At 38.3% G+C, this 23278-nt stretch overlaps 1 protein-coding gene across 2 annotated transcripts; it reads right to left on the bottom strand.

Moving 5' to 3' along the window:
• Positions 1-1512: 1512 nt before the first annotated feature.
• IMPACT (impact RWD domain protein) lies at positions 1513-21987 on the bottom strand. 2 transcript variants are annotated; one of them, XM_076329818.1, is made up of 11 exons: positions 21938-21987; positions 21107-21235; positions 20278-20330; positions 18886-18948; positions 15166-15251; positions 13349-13477; positions 12961-13058; positions 8354-8427; positions 6711-6801; positions 3557-3691; positions 1513-1717 (listed from the first exon to the last, which is right to left on the bottom strand). In XM_076329818.1, the coding sequence occupies exons 1-11, from the start codon at positions 21971-21973 to the stop codon at positions 1646-1648; spliced, it is 966 nt and encodes a 321-aa protein (XP_076185933.1). In that variant the 5' UTR covers positions 21974-21987; the 3' UTR covers positions 1513-1645. The 2 variants fall into 2 exon arrangements, with proteins under 2 accessions (XP_076185933.1, XP_076185934.1); XM_076329819.1 differs by lacking the exon at positions 18886-18948.
• Positions 21988-23278: the final 1291 nt, after the last annotated feature.

Here is a 23278-nt window from a genome sequence, read left to right on the forward strand (position 1 = left end):
AATCAATGCAGGATCTATCTGCCACAGAATTAGTGGTAACTTTTTTTTTTTTAATCACGTATTTTAGTGGTACTTTTCAAGTTACTGAAATTCTTAAGGAATATCTCTGTTGCTATATCAAACTCTGGAGTAGTTACTTTGATTAGATGAAGTTTGCCGTGGGAAAGGTTTTCTGGGGTACCCCTACTGGAGAACTATCATGAACAGTTCAGTGTAAGAACATAGAGGCAAAAACACGTATACCAAACTGGTGGTCAAATAAGCTAGTCTTACAAATGCATCTTTAAACTATGCAAGTGCCACTAGAGAAATGTCATTGAAAATAGTCACAACCCTGACATTACTATATGAGGAAACTATGTAAGGTGTACTTGACCTAAGAAAGCACCTGTGACAGCTAGCAATTAATGGATCACAAAGTTCAGAAATTAACTTGAGGGGAAAAAAAAAAAACAACCAACAGATCACTAAAGTCCATCCTCCCCAAGTGAAAGATATCAAGGGAATGTTAAAAAAATTATTTAAATCTCATCTAAATAGCAATATGACAATTAACTGACAAAAAGTCCTGTTAATTCTTTTGTAATGCATTAGAGAAAAGTCTGGAAGGTATTAATAAAAGAGTAGAAAATTCAAGTGTTTGTGATCATACCATTAACACTTGCTTTTTCCCCCACTCTACACCAACAGAAGTCACTTCTGAATGTTTACTGATGTTCACTACTAGCACTAACAGTCTGATTTCAAAATCCCCATATTCTTTGTTGAAATCACTGGTTCCTTTAATTATACAACACTAAACCCTCAGCTTTTCAACAGGCTCCTAGAGCCCCAACACTCACAGCACAATCCTCACAGAAATTTTGAAGTAATTTCTTTACATTTCTCAGTTCATCACCCATGTTCAGTCTTTCTTATGTCACCAGGCAGGCCCTATCTAGGATGACCAAGAACTGCACGGGCAGGACCAGGCTCCCCAAGGCCATACAGCACCAGGCCACAGACTTTCCTTTTCGGTGGTATGTGCTGGTTTTGGCTGGGATAGAGTTAATTTTCTTCATAGTAGCTAGGATGGGGCTATGTTTTGGATTTGTGCTGAAAACAGTGTCGATGACACAGGGATGTTTTCGTTACTGCTGAGCAGTGCCTACACAGAGTCAAGGCCTTTTCTGCTTCTCACCCCACCCCACCAGCGAGCAGGCTGGGGGTGCACGAGAAGTTGGGAGGGGACACAGCTGGGACAGCTGACCCCAACTGACCAAAGGGATATTCCACACCATATGATGTCATGCTCAGCATATAAAGCTGGGGGAAGAAGAAGGAAGGGGGGGACGTTTGGAGTGATGGCATTTCTCTTCCCAAGTAACCGTTACGCATGATGGAGCCCTGCTTTCCTGGAGATGGTTCCAGATGTTACAATGCCCTCAAAGCAAAGAGCTGAAATGTGTAAGAATACAGAAAACTTGTGTTTAAGCTCTACTTCACAACAGCCGAAGAAATCACAGGACAAGATGAAAATATATCTATAGCTTTACTGAATTCTCTTCTGAATACAAAATGTCTGCTGTATTGTATAAGGCAATAGTGTCCATGTTTTCTTTGTATAAATATGTGCAAAATAATCTTTTATAGTTTAAAAAATAAATTAGTGTTCTATTCTCTTCTTGTTGTCCTTCCTTATCTTTTTGCTCTTTCCTGCTTGTTTAGATGATTCTTCCTGAAATGAAAAACAAGCATTTCAAAATTTAATCAACGTTCTTATATACTGTGAGCATTCTCTCAAGGTCACCCATGAGAATTATTTTCAATATGAACAGCGTTCATAGTTCACTGGGATTTAGGAAAGTTTTGAGTTGTGTAATATTTAACCACTCAGTTTCATTAATTTGTCTGCTCATCTTGCTATTTAGAAACTTCTGCCTTCAGCAATCATAAAATTTTAGCCATAGCTATGCCAACAGAAGTATATAATGTAAAAATAATCTAAGCCACTTCCACTCAAGGAAGAGGTTACCAGTATAGGAATACATCTACACTATACTGCAAAACTACTTCTAGAGCGTATGTGGCCTTATCAAGAGATATACTGTACGCCAGTACCTTAAAACTGCTTCTCTAAGTGAAACAAACCTACACTGGGAAAAACAAAATTTTGTCAGTCTTGCTGGATCAACATTGTAACATACAGCTTACTCTGACTGCCAATTCTGACAAAACAAGATTTTTCTTCAGTAGGCATTCATCGCAAGCACTCCCCAAAATGGTGAAGGAATCTGCCACTATATCTGACAGAACCTGGGACATTTTAATCTTCTCCTTTCTATCTCTTGCACGTGGGAGGGAAACGGACCCTAACAGGATGTTTGAATTCTGCTATTCTGAAGAGAGTTAGCTATAAGAATACTTCTTCCAAGAGCCACATCTATGGTACTAGAATAGTAATTACCCTAAGTTCCATCTGTTATTTTTCTGATGGACACTGGTAAATACATTTGTTAATACACAATAAAGAAATACAGTCTGATTTAAGTTGTTAAAAATAGAAAAAAAAGAAGTCATGTTTGGTACTAAACCTTCTCTTGAGGGATAATGCTTAAGAGTCTTGTTAGTTTCTTTTTATCTTATAAGCAACGCTTTCAAGTAAGAGAACATTGATAAACTGCCAAGAAGGTAAATCAGTAAGTATATACAAGCACCTCTAAAATGCAAAAAGCAAATAACTGAAAAGTGCAGGGGCAGGAATGGGGAAGAATGCTCAGCTTTCAGCCACAGCAATCTTAGATACTTTCATATAAAAAGGAAAACTGACAGTTGCATACTTTTTCAAGTATCCATTAGTAATTATTTCCTACTGTCTTAAACTTTCTATTGTTACCAATTACATACTATAATGTACATAGACATATCTAATACGCTGTTCTGAGGATGAAGAAAAGAAATGTTTAAAAAATCAAGAGTATTAGTAAAATGCCATTTAAAGACATTTGGAACTTTGTCTCCCGAGTTATTTAAGTTCCCTTGAAACATTTTCCCTTAATCTTTTCTGTAACAGTTAATGTTACTTTGTTTGAATTCTTCTAGTCTTGTTTTTTTAAATGGTGTCTATCATCTATAATTCTGAAAAGTTCTTTGGGTCTAATAAAGTTTTCAATTTTTAAAATGCCTACTAGTTACAGTGATTCCCAAGCTCAGTCTGCCTACACACTAGAACTGGTGGCACAGGTAAGCATGAGAAGGAGCAGCTTCCAGTTTTCTGAACACACAGAAAGAGGCATTTCCCCTTCCCATCCTCCCCCAACCCTTACATTTGTGTTCTGGATCAATGCCCTCAACGGCTGCCACCCTTCTATTGCACACCTCACACTTACAAACCAAGTCACTAACTTCTCTGAAAGTTCTTCAGGAGCCTTTGCACTGAGCCTACGCATACTATCAGTGCATCAAAGCAACCAGGGGATGACACAGGTAATATTACTTTTCTTCTGGCTTCATCCAACAGTGACAATTTACACAAGTTCACATACAAACGCCTTCATTCTAAGTGGCAGGAACTTACCGCTGAATGTACATAGTTGTATTCCACAAGTACATTTCTTGCACAATTGTTTATATGTTTAAAACGATCTGGTCCTAAGAGAATACCTCCATACCAGCGGGATACCACGACTAACACATTGTGGACGTTCAAAATCTGCTTAAAAAAAGAAAAAAGAAAGAAAGAAAAGTTGTTATTTTTTACTTGAACTAGTTTTACTGCTGACACCTATTTTAAACATAGAAAAAGTCTACTGTCTTGCATTTTTAAGAAGAACTTACAGTCAGGTCTGTGTCACACATATGTTGTTATCAGAGGGTAACAAATAATGAAAAGCCAGCAGTTGTTGCAAGTTTCCCTCTCCAAGCTCCTACCCAAAGGTAAATTCAAAGTAAAATGAGTCAATATATCCCTCAGAAAGGGCACAAAGCTATTTCATGTGCACTACAGTTGCTCATTCATGTGTCAAAGGCTTCAGGCATTACTTAAAGGGAATATTACTGAGTTACATTTATTATTCTTTGATATGATGAATTCTTATTTTCAGAGAACCTCTGTCACTAAGCAGATTGTCTATCCACATTTTTGGCAGTGGTGCTGGATGAGGCTAATAACAGCCAGGAGACAGGCATACATATGGATACCTAAAATGCCATAAGCTAGCACTGTTGCCATGTGCAGGCCTTAGCAACAGCACCTGGATAATACATAAAAACCTCTGCATTTTCCAGGTTTGAGTCTTAGTACCTCACAATGAAGCAGTTGCTTTCTGAATTCAAAAAGGCATATATAAAGTTCACACAACATGAAATAATTGTATTAGCAATTAGGATTGAAAGGAACTAAACAACCTTTATATAGCTTTTTTAAGACTCTAAGTAACAAAATCAAGTAGAGAGTTAAACAGAAGTGATGATTTCTCTTACTGCAATTAAAGGCGAGAAACATGGAAGGCCTTCGACAGCTTTACTTCTCACAAAATCTAAATGTGACTTGACTAGACTTGAAAACTGGCATTTATCCCGCCTTACAGCAATTCTGTGCTCAAGATCTCCCCACCATCAGCAAACACTAGTAACACAGGGAATGCCAATTGACTAAGTATCAGAGAGAAACACACATCTTGTCAAAATAAAAGATAGACATTACTGCACGGAATGTAGTAACACACGGATTGTAGTGACAATCACCAGTTAGCATTTTTGCTCAAATTAGTCTTGCATGATGAGTGACCACGATCCTGAATTTGTCGCTCTAAGGCATCTGAAATCTCTTTGGAAGGTCTTCACTTATGAACAGCTTTCTCTCAAGTCCTGCGCAGTACTACGCTAATGCATACAGATGGCTCAGAGCCAGACAGAGCACACACAGCTTTAATTGCACAAGGCTGAGCAAAAACACTGTGGTTTGCAAGGCATCAGGGTGGTTTGGTGGAGGTGAAAAAAATCCCTTAAGAGCTAGCTATCAATAAAGCATGTTAACAACCATTCATCGTCTCCTTTAAGGAGAAAAAAATATATATTTGACTACTTTGAACAATACTATTAGAAGATTCTATCATCATTTGTGAAAACAGAAATATTCTTAGAATTTTAAAATGAAAAGGATAACATAAAAAACGAAAAAAAGAAAGAAGGATTGGGGCAGGATTTGTGACAGGCATTTTCTACTCTACATTTACACATCAGCCATAAAGTCTATGTATAGACTTTAAAGCAACTGTTCACAGTAAACAATGCCAAACGTAGTTGGGAAGTTTTTTTTAACTGTAACTTTAAATTCGAAAGAATTAATCTAAAATACAGTTTCTTGTAACTGGAAAGTGCTATCTTGACTGAAGCACTAGGTTTATCTGAAACAAAGTACTCTTCCAGAACAAAAATATTCCTAATAACTAGGACTACAGATGGAGAGATGATCCATATGATTTAAGACACATTCACATTTGAAAGGGGAAACTTCATGTCACTTTCTAAACTGGATTTTTATGAAAAGTTAAGTGCCTAGACACAGTAAATCTGACAACTTTCAAAAGTATACATTAACATGCTGAGAAAAAGCTGATAAGCTCAGAACGAATTGAGGTACAGTAACTGCAGAGTTGTTTCTTTACATTTTTTTTATTACAATGATGTTTTCACACTTACCACATATAGTTGCATACATTACATAAAGTAAGTTTTCCTTCCCAAGTCAGGTTTGAGTTACTTAGGAAGTTTCAAAAAGTTCTAAATGAAAAATGTCAAAATATTTCCATCAATTGTATTTTTTTCAGAAAAAAAAGAAAGCTTTGAAATAAAAAAAAGAAAGCTTTAAAACAGTCTCCAGGAATAAGAGTATAACACATTAAGCAACAGAATATACAAGCAAGCAAGCAAAGGACAGGAAAGAAAACCCTTGTTGTGAAGGGGACATCAATCTAAAAATCAAAATTAAAACCAGTAATTAGTGTGCTGATATAGCTAAGTGACTTGAGACACTGCATAAGATGTGTCCAGCTGTTCCTTGTAGTTATGATATTTTATTTATGGTTTTACTAGGGTTTGCATCATGCCAGTCAATCAAAATTTATCAATCTCGATTCACATTAAGTAGCAACTTGGCCGAGGGAATATTATTTCAACACTTGAAAACTAAATTATATGTGAGTATGAGGGCTAAGGACCCAGAACTGGAAACAGCACAAAGAAACAAATTAAATGGTAAAAAAACTTAACTCCTTCACTCCCACTACCTTTTGCATTTGAAGCTCTACTCTGCAAGTTCATATATAAGTGTCTTTTTTTATTACGAATATTTGAGGAAACTGAATGAAAGGTTGTGCATAGGTCAGCTGTTACATTCTGTCAATCAGCTTCTTCCAGTCTTCCATTTTCTATACACTTTGCACCACATAGTAAGCAGACGAATCAAAACTTATTTCTCTTTCAAACTGTTCAAACTATTACTACCACCTATGAAACACTACTTGTTTCTATGATCCAAGACTTGGAAATCCCAATTTACTACAGGCATGCAACAGTCTGTTTTTTTTCTTTCACCTTTAAGAAAACAATCATCTATTTGGCTAAGAGCAGAGCAAGAATTAAAATAATCTTCTACAAGTTTATTTACATTGTAGTGATTTTTAAAATCTCTTCAAGACTTCCAGAAGTCAAAGATTAATTTCTATAACCTGCATAAGATGAAGAAGACGTCCACCTGCTGCTGTCTCCCCATCATCTTCACAATCCTGTAAGAATGTCTGCTTATCTTCACAGTATATTCTTAAAAAGAAAAAAAAGTTAAAAAAGTAAAAAATGAACATAAAAGAGATTCAAAAAATGTAAATCAACTAACATTTTGACATGATTAATGAAGTCTCAGGGATCTTTCATCTTTCATACACGTGTATCAATTCTACTTGTCTACTAAGGACATTTACATGAAAACAGGATGAGGCTTAGGGTAAACCACAAATATTTATCTGTACAGTGGAACAAGTTTTGAGAAGCTTTTACATAGACTTTAGCTACTTCAGGTTAAACTCCAGTCTCATTACCAGTATAAAGTCCCTAATAAGAAAAACCCCTAGGTTTTTAGCCTAAGAATTACACCTAGCTCAAATCAACTTCAGGTACAGGTTCAAATTATGGTACGCACCCACAAGTCGGAAGAACTTGGACAAAAATATTATGAATAATTAGGTCTGTATTTCAGCAGTAGTGTGAAACTATTACTGAAATCTACCTTCAGATTCTCCATGCCATGTCCTTCCTCAGAGGGCACCCCGGGAAACTTTGGGGTGTATTGTTTCATACAAAGGACAGCTGCCCAGGTCTAATTTTCTGGAAGTAATGTTCAGAGGTCTAATGTTTGTTACCAATTGATTTCATAATTTCCGAACTTTGTTAATACACACGTGACACAATGACAAAGAGGCTTGTGGCACTAGATAACAAATACGAAGCAATAAGTATGTTTCTGTTGCTTTTTTGAAGTGTATTTAGATAGTATGAGTGAAAGAAGCCAGATCATCATCAGCAACAACAGAAATCCCCTCTTTACAGAAACGTTTTACTTAGGTAGACTTTTTGGTAAAGTAAGCTTTCACTTGCTCTCATTTCACGTTTCATTAGGATCACGCCAGGACGTGCATGAATGGATCAGTGTCTATACATGCTTTTTCAGACGACTGGTTCCTCCAGTAATGAAAGGGGCTCCTTTTACTGTCACTTACATTGCTCAGAAAACCTACGTCACTATCTGGACCGAGACCAACTCATTTCACGTAAGCTGTGTTCACAAAAGTTGCCAGAAACAGACCATTGCCAAACTCATTTTTATCTGTTTCTCATTTTCCCTGAAGTTTCTCGTATTTCAGCTGTAATTTCATACGCCAGATGTCTGCATCAGGCTTTCTGTTTCAGCTCTTATTTCAACTAAAAATTTTCAGCTATTTCTAAATATAAGGTTGGGGGGAAAAAAGTTACTTTGCCCAAGTAAAAACACACCTAGTTCAGGATGATGTAGCATTTCCATGCTCATACATACTACACAAAGTATAACAACACATGTTCACATCGACTTTCAGTCTTTTTTTATTTCCAATGCTGCTTTACTACCTTAACACATTTCCTACTATATGTTCTACTTTCTTGACCTCAAATTCAAAATACAGCCTAAAACCTTTACCATACAAATAAGAAACCCACTCCCATAAAGATTTAATAGCAAGGAATTTCTTTGACGGATTTTACTTTTCTCATGTCCTGCACTCATTTGTCAAAGAACACTGGGGAGGGGAAAAAAAAAAAAAAGTCAGTACTCATCTCTCACCTGTATGCATATATGTTGTGGGTAGCACTTGCAATTTTCTTGTTCTCATACAATTTTTCAAGAACTCTCTTTACCTTTAAAAAAACAGAAGTAAGCTTTCTTTTATAATCGGGATTTCATACACACCATCTCAGTATCACTGCTAAACAAACATCTCCTTCTTAATACTATAATGAAACAGTTTTACACTTTGACATAAAATGAATTAAATATTCAGTGTGATAACTCAAGAAGCAGCTTCTCAGTACCCTCATGCTAGTTTCAAATCATTTTTCTGGGATACTGAAAACAGCTGTTCCTTGAATTTGTACACTGTGTACATTCATGTTATTGCTGAAGATGTAGAAGTGTCAAATCACTTTACTAAACAAGAGAGACAGTAAGATCTAGAAAACATTTTTAATTGGTATTACGTATCAATTACACCTGCTTACTTTTTTGAACTGTAACATTAAGCTGGAATATAACACAACTTGACATACGTTTTCCCGTTACACGCTGCTTTTACCTATTTCACAAAAACGTGTGATGTTTAGTAAGCTCTACTACATTTCAAGTTTTTCCTTTTTCCTCAAGCATACTTTTTTCCCCAGTTTCCATTTCACAGAAAGAATAATAATAAAAAAAAAAAAACAACAACATTCTATTATGGGACTGAAAGTGTCAGTATTTCCCAGAAAACATATTCCCATCATTTCCATCTCTCTGCTCTTAAGAAGTACCAAATTCAAAACATTTATCAAATATCAGTTCATCTTCCGTTTCTAATTAAACAAGCTAGCAATTGGTCAACACTTTCCAATTTGGTCTAGCAAAAAGGAGAGCTTTGATCAAGACATTGTTTTAGTACATAATACAAAATTAATATTACTTTGAGCAAAACCTTACTGAAGCTGAGAAAGCTTGAGAAAACATGCTTGGCAAGTGAATTGCCTTCCACTCCGAAGAAAAATGTCTCTGAGGAGTAATCAATATACATATTTAATATCTGTCTTAGCTATACTGTGCTATTTCCAATTCTTCTGGAAGAAATTCAGCTTACAAAAATCACCTCAAATATAAGATACCTCAATGAAAAAACTCCTATTATTAATGGAGAACATTGCTTCAGACACCTGTTTTCTCCCTTTTTCCCCCTAAAGTGGAATACTGAAGAAAGACAACTTGTATTACTTAATACACTTCCATAAATACATTTCAGTACATGGACTTAGGGTACAAAGCATATGAAATTATCACCACCTTTGACATTAGTTATTTGTCAGCTACCAGGCTCCTAAAAACATACCTTAAAGATTCATTATGTTTCTGTATTAGCAATGAACCTCCAAGACAGACATCTTACAGCTAAGCAACAGTTTATCCTTTTTCCTGTTGTAGCTCCTGAGCCTTTTTTTTTTCCTCCTGTTCCCCCTTCTATTATTCCTGCTTTAGGGAATTAAGGGATGTAATTCTCTACATGTCAACGAGGCACCTGCTCATAAAAGACACAGGATGCTTAAACAACAGATCAGTTCTTAGCCCCACCTTACTAAATCAGTGTCAAGTCCAAGAACCACATACATTCTAAATGTCAGAATAAGCCAAATTGAGACAAGGAAAAGCAATGGTACTAAATATAGCCTGCTACCTGAAATATGCCTATCACTTTCTTTGCCCCATAAGGTCTATGGTAACATATTCTGTTACGTAAGTAACTACAGTATTACTCTGGCTATCATTATTGAAAACTACATTAGAAGTCAAGTTCCACTATTAAAAATACTCAATAAAGGAGCAATCTGTGTACTGTCTTAAAATATCGATGAATATCATTGCAGCATATAGATTATGCAGATAAAGTATTATGGGCACACACTAATCACTTCAGCTGGTAAAGAAGCCAGCTTTCATTACAGGTGCAGTGTTTACCCCATTCCCCACCTCTTGGCTTTCTTTCAGAAAAAAAGAGTTCCATACCACAATAAAGCTTCCCTGCAGTCTGAAGACCAATCACCTCACAAGCAAGGCTCTGTGAAACAAGATGGATTTGACACTTGGGGAATTGCTCTATCTTTATACTAACCACATACCAATAAGTCTTGACTGGAAATTCCTGGGTTTATTGAGTATATGTTGTCTTTAAAAAAAAAAAATCATAAAAGAAGAAATTAAGAATGTCTTTGCATGCGAAAGGGAAACAACCTGCTTTAAGCGAGTAGTATTTCTTGACACAGATCCGCCCTTTTGGAAACCCGTGTCTGTAGGTACAGACTTCCTCATAAGTAGGAACAATCATGATCAAAGACTGAGAGGTTTTTAAAATGAGAAAAGGACATTAAGCCAATGATTCCAATTTCTTTCCTTTCTAAAGCAACACAGTTCATAGGGACTCACAGTTCATAGGGACTTCGCACAGCTAAGAAAGCCCCTGAAGTGCAGTGCTACTTTAATGAAAATGGTAATGTACTGAGTAGTTTAAAACACGGGGTTATTCCACATTAACCTAATGAATAAAATTACTTTCACTTTGCAAGCAGTAAAAGAACTGCTCAAAAAAGCTGAAAGTGTGTTCAAAAAAGCTGAAAGTGTGTTCAAAAAAGCTCAAGTTGTACCCAGATAAGAGAAAAATAAGATAGATGACAAGATAGATGTGAAAAGCACAGCACATTTTTGAAGGTGTAAAAATAAAATTAATAATAATTTTTTCCTCAAACACATTAAGAAGCTGAAGCTTACCAGAGAGCTGTACTTCCAGCACATAAATATATATAATATATATAAAAGAATCACTTGAAGAAGACACAGCTGTAGCACAAAAACCTAAATGAATGTGCAGTATTTATGAACTTAAAAGGTCAGGCAAGGATGATATAGTGGAGCCTAACCACAGAATAAGGTTGAGCAAGCTAATAAAACAAATAGAAACAAATCAGCAAAACCAGATCATATTTATTTAAAAGTTTAAAGGGAATTGGAGTATGAAGCTGTTGAACTATAGCTAAGATATCTAACCTACCAGTTAAAACTATTTCTGCAGCATAAGGTGACTGATGTGTTACCAGCATCTCAAAAGTACTCCAGGAAGGATGTAGGGAACTAAAGACCAATAGGTCTTATGTCCATAGTAGGCAAACTAATGGAGATGAAGTTAAAAAAAAACAACAAAAAAAAAAAATCACAGACAGCTTAAAATGTTACAGCTTTTATATAGAGAAATATGCCTCAAAACTCTGTCAATCTGTCAACATTCTTTCAGAGTCACTGAGCATGTAGCTGATCCAGCTTACCTGGAATTTCAAAAAGCATTTGACAAGATCCCTTACCAAAAATTCTTAAAATAAAAGCTAGAATTGGATAAAAGGAAAGAGGAAAATCCTCTCAAGGTTCAACTCTCAGTTAATGACAAGAAAAGATGAGTACGTCAGTAGTTTCCACACTAAACAGGGATCATCAAAGGAGACTGATGTTAACAGACACAAAGTGACATACAAAGTGACTCCAAACTAGTTATCAGCATTTGCAAAGAGACCTTGGGGTTGTAACAGACATTTCTATGAAAACACCACTCTGCTCAGTAGAGGTCAAAAAAGTAAACTAAAAGGTATTACTAGGAAAAGAACATGGAAAACAGAAAAACTCTTTACACCACTCTATAAATCCTTGGAGTGATTGCATCTTCAGTGTTGTGTATAGTTCTAGTCTGCATCATAAAAAGGTTGGAGCATACATAGGCTGTGCAGAACAGCCTACATCTACAAAGCACCAAAATGGACTGGGGGTCTTCAGCCTGGAAAACAGAAAACTAAGGTCTACAAAATATGATAGATGTCTATAAAAATCCAAACTGCATAGAGAAATCGGAGAGGTGCACCAAAATTATGAGTGGCTGATTCACAGCAAACACAGAAAGGCATATTTTCATACAATGTTGTTGATTCTCAAAGTTAATTCTGGTGCAAGAAGCAACTGGACAAATTCCACAGAGGATAAAAAAAAATAAATCAGTAATATTAAACACAAGGATACTTTCTTTACCTTGTGTTAAACTGCTGAAAGAGGGGAAGCATGATAGGAAACAAAACATAGCTGCCCTTTCCTAGCGCTCTGTCTAGGTCTACACTCACCACTGATTCCAGTAAGAGACAGGAACTAGTGCAGAATTTTTTTCTAGTTGTAGGCAAATACAACTCTAGAAGCATGCTTACCCCTCTCACTTAGGTCTAGAAAAAATTTACTCATGCATTATCCAAGTGTATTTCTCAATAGAATTCCTTTCCGAAGGAGGGAAAACATTTATAAACCCATTTTAGTTAATTTTCCAAGTAACATATGGCAGGCTCGGTAGCTTCCAAATATCATACGATAAATCTGCCAATATCCAACAAATTTTGATATTCCTATTCTCTTACATCTAATGCACTTAATGGTAAAGAATAGCAGGAAGCACTGCAGAGCTGATATTTAGAGCTACTTAGCTGACAGCGAAAGCGAGAAACTGACGACTACTCAGACAGCATTATCACACAAAGATGCAGACAGATATATTTGGCTAACCCCAAGTATTTCAGCAATATTTTGTCAAGCTCAAACTGCAGACAAAAAGAGTAGAACTGATCTCTACTAACTTGTCTGGGTGTCACCACAGGAGCCAGATGTGCCTGGAAAGTATTCCTTCGATCCGTGATTGGGTTTCCATGATGTATGGATGGCAGTTCTTCATGTACTGATCACAAACAAGGAAGCGGTTGTTTTCTTTTAAGGGTAGTGAAACAATGTATATGGCTACATAAGTAAAGAATGTCTCAATTTTAAAAAAGGGATTTGTTAAAGTTAAGTACACAAGATGACATACAGAACCACCAAAATATGTTGCATTTTTTTTACGATTCTTATTAATCTTTATTATAATTTTAATGTTATTTATTTTACTCAAAAGCCAAGTAGAAAAACAGAATCTTAAGGCCTCTCTCTTCTAAATTATTTCATCAGAATTAACAAGGGAGTATTTTTTACCTTCTTGACTTTCAGATGTAATGTAATTTAACATTTTAACTGGATCTTCCTGAATGGGCTGATAGTCTAGGATAAAATCATCTCCATCATCTTCATCAACTTCTTCACTGGTTTTCTTAATATCTGGTTCTATTAAGATACAAGTAGTAGAATTTATTACACATTTTTTTGTAAGACAAGTAAGATGAAATTTCTAAGTCTTTTTCTCAAAAATCTCTGGCTTTTCAGTTCAAACCAGTTTGCCATTAAGAATTATGAAATGCAGAATAGTAACATTAATTACAACAAAACCCAGAAATTCTTAGTCCAGCATTAACTAAAATCTTGCTTAGAATTAGGAATACAATACTCATGCTATGGGATCCTTGCATAATATCTTCTGTTTCAGTACTACCTAACTACTATTTCTAAGAAGAAAAGAACAATAATGTTTACCATTTCCATTAAACATTTACAATGCTACCATATCTGAATTGAGAGACCAAAATAATCTGATGTTTCACAAGAACTCCAGTCATTTATTGGTCATTTTGGGAAAAACATAAACCTGTTGTTAATGCTACTTCATGAGGTTATAAAATCATCATACTTGAAACATCTCTCTGGACATGTTTCAAGCACTCTGGGATTCCAAAAATCCTATTTTCCCTCATGCATAGGACATACAAAAAATAATAGTCAATAGCAAAAGAGTAAATATCACACACAGCTAGTGCTCTGGCAACTGGATTTAGAAGGACTCTACCATACAGACAAGTTAATATATCACAATCTAATTTCCTATTTAGAGGGCTTATGATGTGGTGATGATGCAGCTTTTATAACATAGGTATTTTCAATAAAAAAGCAGAGAGGTGATATAGCATGTTCAAAAGGCCTAGAAAAATCATTAGATGTATTAAGTAGAAGCCACAGGGTTGATGTCGAAACACCCAATAAACTTCCAATATTGTCAGTAAAATTTCCACTTCTCAGTATCCACTCCTTTAGTCGTGTCAATGAAAAATGACTTTTTAAATGTCTGTGATGTAGCAACAAAATGCACAGTTTATTGAAAGACTAAAACTAGACCTTATCATGAAGAAGCACTGAAAATACACTTTTTTTTTTCCTCTTCAGTCTTTTATTCCTCACAGGACTAAGCTAACATCCATGACAGAAAAATATTTCTATTTCCTTTTGCCACAAGTGCATGCATGCATGTCACTCATGCATTTCATAGCAGTTTAGCATTTTAATGCACAAAAAAACCCACAAAAACCCCTACTTTTTGAAAGAACAACTGTGAATTTACACAAACACTATCACTATAAGAGTACCAGCAGAAGAATCACTGCAACTCTAGTGATGATGTACTTCTTATCCCAATATAGTAAAATGCAATTAAGACAGACTACTTGGTCATTTGTCTGTATATTCCACTGAAGTTTATCTTCTCTTGAGGCTAATTCCAATCCTCCAAGAGTGCACTCAGCACCAGAAATTAATTACTGATATGAATGATTCCTTTGCAGAACAGAGGACAATGCATAATGTATCTGTGTGCAGCACTCTGCTTTCATGAAAGTAATTTAATTCCTGAGAGAATTGAGGACCTTGTTCTAGTTCACTGAGGCCACCCCCTTCCTTTTTTGCTCTACTGCTTTTTAGAAAGGGAAGCTATCACTGTAAAACAGTAAGCCATGACACTGGAGACTGTTGTTTTCTGTTATTTAGATCCAATACAAAACTGGGCATAAAGCTTTAACTTGTAATGAAATCTTTCTTTGCAGTTGAACAAGAAGGAAACTGAAAAACCCGTGTATTTTCTGAAGTACCTGGATCTGATGACTGTGCCTTTTCTATCAGAACTTCTCGTATCTTCTCCACCCATAAATAAAGTATACTTTCACCAAGGTTCTGTCTGGAAGTGAAAACTCAGAGTGAACAAAGAATCATTTTTGTGGATTTCGCTTGGAAAGTACACCAAATAACATACAGATTTCAGACATGCAGAAATAGAACATTATAATCTAGTGAGATAAGGAGCTTAGACAGGCTTGTGGAAAGTTCTGTCTTAGTAGTTCACTGGGTGAAACACATGATATCTGCATCATTACATACTCTCTTTGTGGCTTGCTTTTTTTTTTTTTTTAAACATTAAAAGCACCAATGCTGGAGGAAAACAGGCAACTGACGGAAACTTTCTGGCCACTAAAGAAAGGGAAAGCAACTGTGAGCAGAGTAAGTTGGACAGTCCTCAGTATTTTCAAAAGAATACCAAGACAGGATGTCTAGCCTTAGAGCTTGCCCTGGATCAGTTTTCTCTACAAAAAGTACCGCACTGCCAGTGGTGAGCTCCTTCAGCCGCTCTGTGGCTGTAGGGGACTCTTTCCCTTCATGTTCGGGAGGGGGGCTCTTCCTTGGAACAGTGCCACTTCTCTTCCCCCTCAAGCAGTCAGTGCACACACACCAGAGGCTGATCTTGGTGGACTGTGATAGTAGGTCAGTGGCAGTAGACACAGTGGAGCATGGGACTGATATGCTAGAGTTAGGGTAACAAGCAGTCCTATAGGACACGGAGGTAAGGATTTAGGTCTAGGAGTCCTTAGTCAGGGGGCACAGGTGTGTATTAAGCTACTGGGGGAGGATGAGATGAACATGTTTTTTATGTGCATATTCAGAGTTAAGAAACACTGCCTTAATGTGCAGGAGGACCCAAACAACCCAAAATATATTTAAAATGGTGTCCCGAAAAGTTGCCTTTGTAATTATATTTTAATATGTTTATGAACTGTGCATGTTTGTCTCAAAAACAGAACTAAAGGTTTAGAGCTGTAGATAACTCATGGTTTCTCATTAATTTTATTCTTACTGCCACCATCCGGGGCACCACATAAGTACATGTCAGTGATGGAATTACATTTTTAAACTCTTACTTTGCTTAATGTATACAGCACTACTCCTGAATGCAATCAGAAATTCAAACAAATATACATACTTTAAGAAAAACATTCAAGCAAAAATAAGGAATTTATAACCTTGTAGCTCTGTCTTCAAAATCTGGACAAACTCCAGAACAATTCAATGTCCTGATTTCATGCTGCTTCTTATCATACAGAAGCACTACTTGTTGTGGTTTAACCCGGCAGGCAGCTAAACACCACACAGCCGTTCGCTCACTCCCCCCGCCCCCCAGTGGGATGGGGGAGAGAATCAGGGAGAAAAAAAAAAGTAAAATTCATGGGTTGAGATAAAGACAAAAGAAGAAAAGGAAGGGAAAAATAGTAGTAATAATGATAAAAGAATATATAAGTGATGCACAATGCAATTGCTTGCCGACCGATGCCCAGCCAGTTCCCGAGCAGCCCGGGCCAACTCCCCCCAGTTTATATACTGAGCATGATGACACATGGTATGGAATACCCCTTTGGCCAGTTTGGGTCAGCTGTCCTGGCTGTGCCCCCTCCCAGCTTCTCTCTGGCAGGGCATGAGAAGCTGAAAAGCCCTTGACTAGTGTAAGCACTACTTAGCAACAACTAAAACATCGGTGTGTTATCAACATTATTCTCATCGTAAATCCAAAACACAGCACTGTACCAGCTACTAGGAAGAAAATTAACTCTATCCCAGCTGAAACCAGGACACTACTTTAATACATGAAGAACTATATTTGTTTTAATGATGGAATCAGAGAGATTAGACAATGAATAAGATTTCTCTGTTTTGCACAAGTAAATAGCAACTTCTTCAGCTATAACCCAATTTCAGTTTCTGCCTATTCACAAATTACACTTAGTCTCAAAGGTTACCTTTCTATGTTGCTATTTTTCTTGTTACTTGTGTCTAAGTCATGAAACAGAATTGAATAAAAGTCTTACCAGAAAAATATCTGGAGAAAAAGAAAAAGAAATTCAAATATTTGCTACATTTTTAACTTCTAAGAACTTTGGGTCTCCCAAAACAGATTTGTGATCTCTAATTATCTGCTTTATCCACCTCCTTGAGAAGACAGTGATGGACAGTATAGTTCATATTGTTTTAGATTGCAGAACTAAGTAATTTAGATCACTAGGGACTTGAAACCTGGTAAAAACACATTGTAAACAATGCGGAGTACCTCTGTTTACTTGACAACTATTTAGACATTGGATAGATAAAAGGCTTTCACAAACACTGTGCACATCAGTGACTACCCTGGAAGGTTTCTGAACAGACTAAAATGACATATATGGCCTAAAGTACAAACACATTCACTTCCTGCTGAAGAAACGAAAATGAGAGGAGACCAGGGAGGACTCTGAACAGCAACTGATACAGACAGAATGGAGCTGCAAGGGACTGATCTAACCACCACAATTTAACAGTCTACAAGACTGCAGGGGGGGAAGAAAAAAAGAAAAAAAAAAAAAAAGAAAAAAGAAAAAAGTGCTTCACAATCCTGCTACTTCTCCTCACAGTCCTCATACGGCAACTTGCGCCAGATGCTCAGGACATTTGAAGAACCACTTACAGCAGCTCTACCTCTGGTTCCAGCAAACCCTATGAATCTGGACAGAGTTAAGGACAATCTCTGTCCTTTTTGCTCCACTGAACAACTGAGGTTAATATGATCCCATAGAACTTTTCACTTGAAATCCTTGTGCATTTTTAACACTTCAAATTCAATTTTACTTGCTTAAATTATCTGTTGCTTAAGTAGATAAGAAATCCAGTTAATCAAGGTAACTGAGTAATTAGATAAAAAACCCTCATGCAAGCTAAGTGCTCTCTTCTGTATTTTATGGCATTAAAAAACATTTCTTATGCAAGATGTTCAGATTTCAGTATTTTGGGCGTGACTGTGCTTCCTTATGACATATTTTCATTTCATTTAGTTTATATTATCTTTGGGATCTGAAAAAATTAAGTAAACCATATAAAATTACTACATTTACTACCCCAATTTCACAGCAATTCAAAAACACGTAATTTGAGTATTTCTAAATGTTCCGTTTATTCTCATGCATTCATTATGTGTTGTTGTTAGCTGCACACTGTGATAATAAACAGTCTGCCACGTTACAGATTCTAGTTAATAGATTCTGCACGTGTTTAATCTGTTTTAAAACCTACTTATCCCTTAGCTATCTTTTAAGAAAAACTGTTTTGCCACTTACGCTCTAAGACACGAACAAATGTTTCCACATCCTGCGGTTTAACATTCAAATGCAGAATAGATGCAGAAACCTCATACTTCATAGCACCAATTCATAAGCAATCTCATAGATTCTAAAGGGAGTCAAAATGAAGACTTCTATCCTTATAGAACACCAGGTCTAAACAATATAAAAGAAATTTGTCAGAGTTTAACACAATTTGTTCTTGCAAAATGCTTAGTAAATACACGGCATCTTTAATTGTTAGATTTATAAAAGATGCCTGCTGTTTTATGGCTATTGTAGCAATCACTTCACAACTACTAGTTCATGCAGGTACTTCAAAAGCATACATTGAGCAGGGCATGAAACTGAAAATACATTGTCCCCCTTTACTATATTCCACACTCTCTAACTTACACATATATTTCTTCCAAGCTATTTGCTAGTTCCATATAATCTTGTCCTTGAAGCCAAGGGGCACTAGAATGAAAAGAAATACAATGAAAATTGTGCCCATACACTGATTCCAACACCTCAGCAAACATTCATTTTAAAATCAATGTGACAAACACCTTGAAAATAAAACATTGTCAGTCATTCCCACTTAACAAGATTCCAGCTGTAAACATCTTGGTAAAAACATGATCACCCAGTTCTCCTTCAAGACTCCGAACTTGGGCTGCCTTTTCTTACCTCAGGTAAGAAAGCTGGACCTGTTTTTCATGGTAGGCCATTGTCACTCCAGAGTCACCTTACGTATTAGTAAGCCCATCAGTACTTAAAGGGGGCTTGTAAGAAAGATGGCGGCAAACTTTTTAGCAGGGCCTGTTGCGACAGGACAAGGGGGAATGGCTTTAAACTAAAGGGGGGTAGATTTAGTCTAGATACAAGGAAGAAATTTTTTACGCTGAGGGTGGTGAAGCACTGGCACAGGTTGCCCAGAGAGGTGGTGGATGCCCCATCCCTGGAAACATTCAAGGTCAGGTTGGACGGGGCTCTGAGCAACCTGATCTAGTTGAAGATGTCCCTGCCCATGGCAGGGGGATGGGACTAGATGACCTTTAAAGGTCCCTTCCAACCCAAACTATTCTATGATTCTATGATTATTAGTTTACTTTTCCAACTCAGTCAGCACCATAGTACCTATTATACTTAGAATGACCCTTCAGCTCTGTACCTGTATTCTCCTGGTCTCATATTAAACTATAAACTTTGCCTCAAGTTTACCAGTGCTATTTTGTATTGCCTTGTAAATACTGCTGACCAAAACTCAGTAGATATGTTGTGTGTCATGCCCTGCAAGTCCCTCTATCATCCAAATCAGGGACCTGGCTTACACATCTCCATTCCCATCTTGTTTACATGTCAGGAGACAAGGGGAGAGCAGGGAAGGAAAATAGGAAGATGGCACATGCCACGGCTCCATCCCAAGAAGAGCCAGGGCTCAGATGAAAAGCGTGCCTTACAATCTGAAACAAGGATCCAGACAAGAGAGGGACACCCAAGGAAGCGATGAGACATCACTGTCCAACACAACAGGCAGCAGCCACCATACCTCCACAGTCTAATTGCTGCCTTGCCACAAAATAATGCTGCAAGAATTAGAGTTGAGGAAAGACAGCAAACTGTCATAGGGAGTTCCAGCAGGCTAACTCAGGAGAAAGAATAGAATATTCTTGCTGGAAACATCCCCCATCCCCCAGTATAGTTTAATTCAAGGAGTTAACTAAACTTCAACTTACACTGTAAACAATTAACAGTGGTAATTCAAAAAAGAAATACAAATATTTGAAAGAAAATTACACTTACTTTAGTTGATAAATAGGTGGCTCTGCAGTTGGATATCCTGGCGGCAAAATCACCTGAAAGATATTTCAGGATAAGTATTCACTGGACTACTCCTCTCAGCTAGCTGACCTTTACTGATGGCCTCTGATGTCGAGCACTAGGACTACAATCAGTGTTACAAATGAAGAAAATAGTTGGCTATGTTGTTACAGAATGACAAGAAAACCTGAATATCTGTATTTAGTATTCCAATAATGGTAATGCATACAAATATTACATTTCATGGTGCAATTTTTGTAGATGAAGTGTCATGCAAAATAAAGTGCAGAAGAAATTTGAAAGGAGCTGCGTACGTGGTTACTGGACTTATTTAAGTGGCACTGCACTTCCATAAGTAGACACTACAGTGTTTCTTCCACTAAGTAAACTTACTGTTTTCAGTTCTGTAAACATAAAGCAGCAAGTTATTCAGTTAAGTTGATCTGAATTTCATTTTGTATCCACACTTTCCAGAAAGTAAATCTCGAAGCAATTGCAGCAGATTCACTGAGGCATCCTACACAAAGTCATTGTAAAAAGTATTTTAAAAATTAGTCTTTGAAGAATAACATTGAAATTAGTTTTTGTCAGGTATGGAATTAGGATATGTAACTACTGAAGATGTCACAAGCACATTGATGTGTTACAGGAACAATCACTCTAAAGTCTATCACAGATTCCAATCCAAAAGCTCCTTAATCCATCAGAGTAGATAACGCATTGTATTTAAAAGGGCTTCATGCAGGCACAAGATTTTGCCTGCATCAGTCCAACTGCAAATTCTGTGCCAAACTCCTTAACGCCACTATACCTGCAGACAGAGGGTCCATTTTGGTTGATCCAGACAATCATTAATCTTAATGCAATAGATTTTTTCATCTTCATCAACAACACACCAATCTTCACCATATATGGATGAAAGGGCTTCAATTTCATCAATCTAGAAAAACCGTTATGCAAAAATAAATAAACGCCCCCAAAGCCCACAACCTTACATGCCAATCACAGTTTTAAGTCTTGCTCTTCTACAGCTTATTTACAAACATGACAAGACTCAGTACGCTGGAAGGCCATAAATATTGGGGATCCAGTCCCGATTCACAGCATAAGCAAACTTCGCTCAGTTCTTCCGTACACACACCAGCTTTTGCATTTCTATGGATAATCCTGTATATCTCAGCAGTGACAAGGTGAGTAAAGTGACACGGGGCAGCTACAACACATCCCTGCAGTTCCCAACCAGTGCCCCTCCTAGCTGGGTCATCCCCCAGCAGGAGAAAAACCCCAAGGCCCTGGCACTAGTTCTTACTAAGACTGAATAAATTTATCCAGCAAGCTCCCGTAAAAACCGGACGGCCACCTTCCACCTACAAACTGGACACCTGAAATGGCTCTTCAGTGCAAATATGCAGCCACCCGTTGGTGCCTGAACAAAGACAATCGCGCTGCCACTTGGGCCGCACGGCGGCCCGTGGGCACGGAGCCCCTCGCAAGGCCGGGGTTCACCAGAAGCCACCAGAAGCCACCGCTTTCGAGGCGGCGCTCATGCTGCCTGACCGAGGACGCCGCGGGGCGGGACCGTGACACCCCGAGCGCACACGCGCTGCTCCCCGCAGCCCCCCTCACCCCCACCGCCGCTCACTTGTTGCTGGGCCGTTTCCCCGTCACTCGCTGCCATCGCCACCTGAGGGGGGGGGCAGGGAGGAGGGAAAGGGCAGGCGGCTGCGCGGCGCAGGGCCGTGCGCGCATGCGCCGACGGGGGAGTTTGCGCAGTAGTGGCGGTGAAGCTGCCTGCCCGTCCCTCCGTCAGCACGCCCTGCCCGCCGACGGGCGGGCGCATGCGCAGTGCTTCTCAGCGGGGCGCTGGTGCTAAGCCGCTGCTAGCGCACGGGTCGGTAACCGTGAGGGTGGCGGCGGGGCTCGTCCCGTCCGTCTTTGGCCGGTGTGCCCCTGCGGTTGCTGTTACGCCCCGGAGCCTGGATCCCAGCTGGCGAGAGGGTCGAAAGGGCGGAGACGGGGAACCCGGGGGACTCACAGACTCCTAAGGGGAGAGCCGGGTTCTGCTCGCCAGCCCTCAGGGCAGGGCCGGGACCCCTCCTGCCGGGCGGGCCCGGCCCGATAACGCCCGGCCCAAGCCGAGTTGGCGAAGCGTCCACGTATCGGCTACTTCTTCTATGTGCGGCGCTCCCATAGGCCTCCCTGCCCTGCCCCTTGGCTCCGCTTCTCTCAGGACCGGCTGTGCTTACCCTGCTCGCCTCAGCACCCGGTACCTTCCTGTCCTGTGGCCCGTGTTTCGCATGTACAAACTGCACCTCAGAGCAGGGCTATCCCACGGCCCAAACGGGCCTTCAGACACCAAAGCATAGCTACATCCGAGCTTCGCTCGCAATTAACTATTTGAGCAGTCCCTCTTTCTGCCCTTTTCATCCCCGGTGCGCTGGAATGCTGTTCCCCCGAACCATTCTTGCGTGTTTCTGAAAGAATGAGTCATCTTGAGGGATCTCTCTGTTTCCAGGTTGGGTTTAACTGCTGAGTAAAGGAAACTTAACATATTCATACAGTAAGTACCCCAAATAACTAGGTCAAGATGTAGCATTAATAAATTGTTACAAAACCTACTTCTGTCACGTGTTGCCACAGAATCAAGATTACACTTGTCGGGTGGTATTTTCGCCTCATCCATGACATCCTATTTTAAAAATAAAGTGGATAAGCAGTTATATTTCAGTGATAATTTTACAGATACAGTCATTTTTACCTTGCATTTATGTCACTCAAAATGAGCGACTGGCATTCTTGTAACTACATAATTTCCTCTAAAAGTATTGAAGAAAAATCCTTGTGTTCCATGCAGTTTTCATTACAGTTATAGAAATGCAGTTCATTTATTTAACATTGACAAGTTTTATGTACCTCTGTCAGAGACAGCATTGATTAGTAAAGATCTCTTTTTGCTTGAGTGCAAAGTATGGGTGTCACCATT

This window comes from Aptenodytes patagonicus, chromosome 2, assembly GCF_965638725.1.
Source record: "Aptenodytes patagonicus chromosome 2, bAptPat1.pri.cur, whole genome shotgun sequence".
In the NCBI taxonomy this organism is placed as follows: Eukaryota; Metazoa; Chordata; class Aves; order Sphenisciformes; family Spheniscidae; genus Aptenodytes; species Aptenodytes patagonicus.

Excerpts from the sequence above, each read along its gene's own strand:
- IMPACT (XM_076329818.1), bottom strand. The coding sequence starts at position 21,973 with ATGGCAGCGAGTGACGGGGAAACGGCCCAGCAACAA. Across the intron at positions 21,236-21,937 it reads GGGAAACGGCCCAGCAACAA|ATTGATGAAATTGAAGCCCT; the intron begins GTGAGCGGCGGT and ends CGGTTTTTCTAG. Across the intron at positions 8,428-12,960 it reads CTGTGGTGACACCCAGACAA|GTAAAGAGAGTTCTTGAAAA; the intron begins GTTAGTAGAGAT and ends GTTTTTTTAAAG.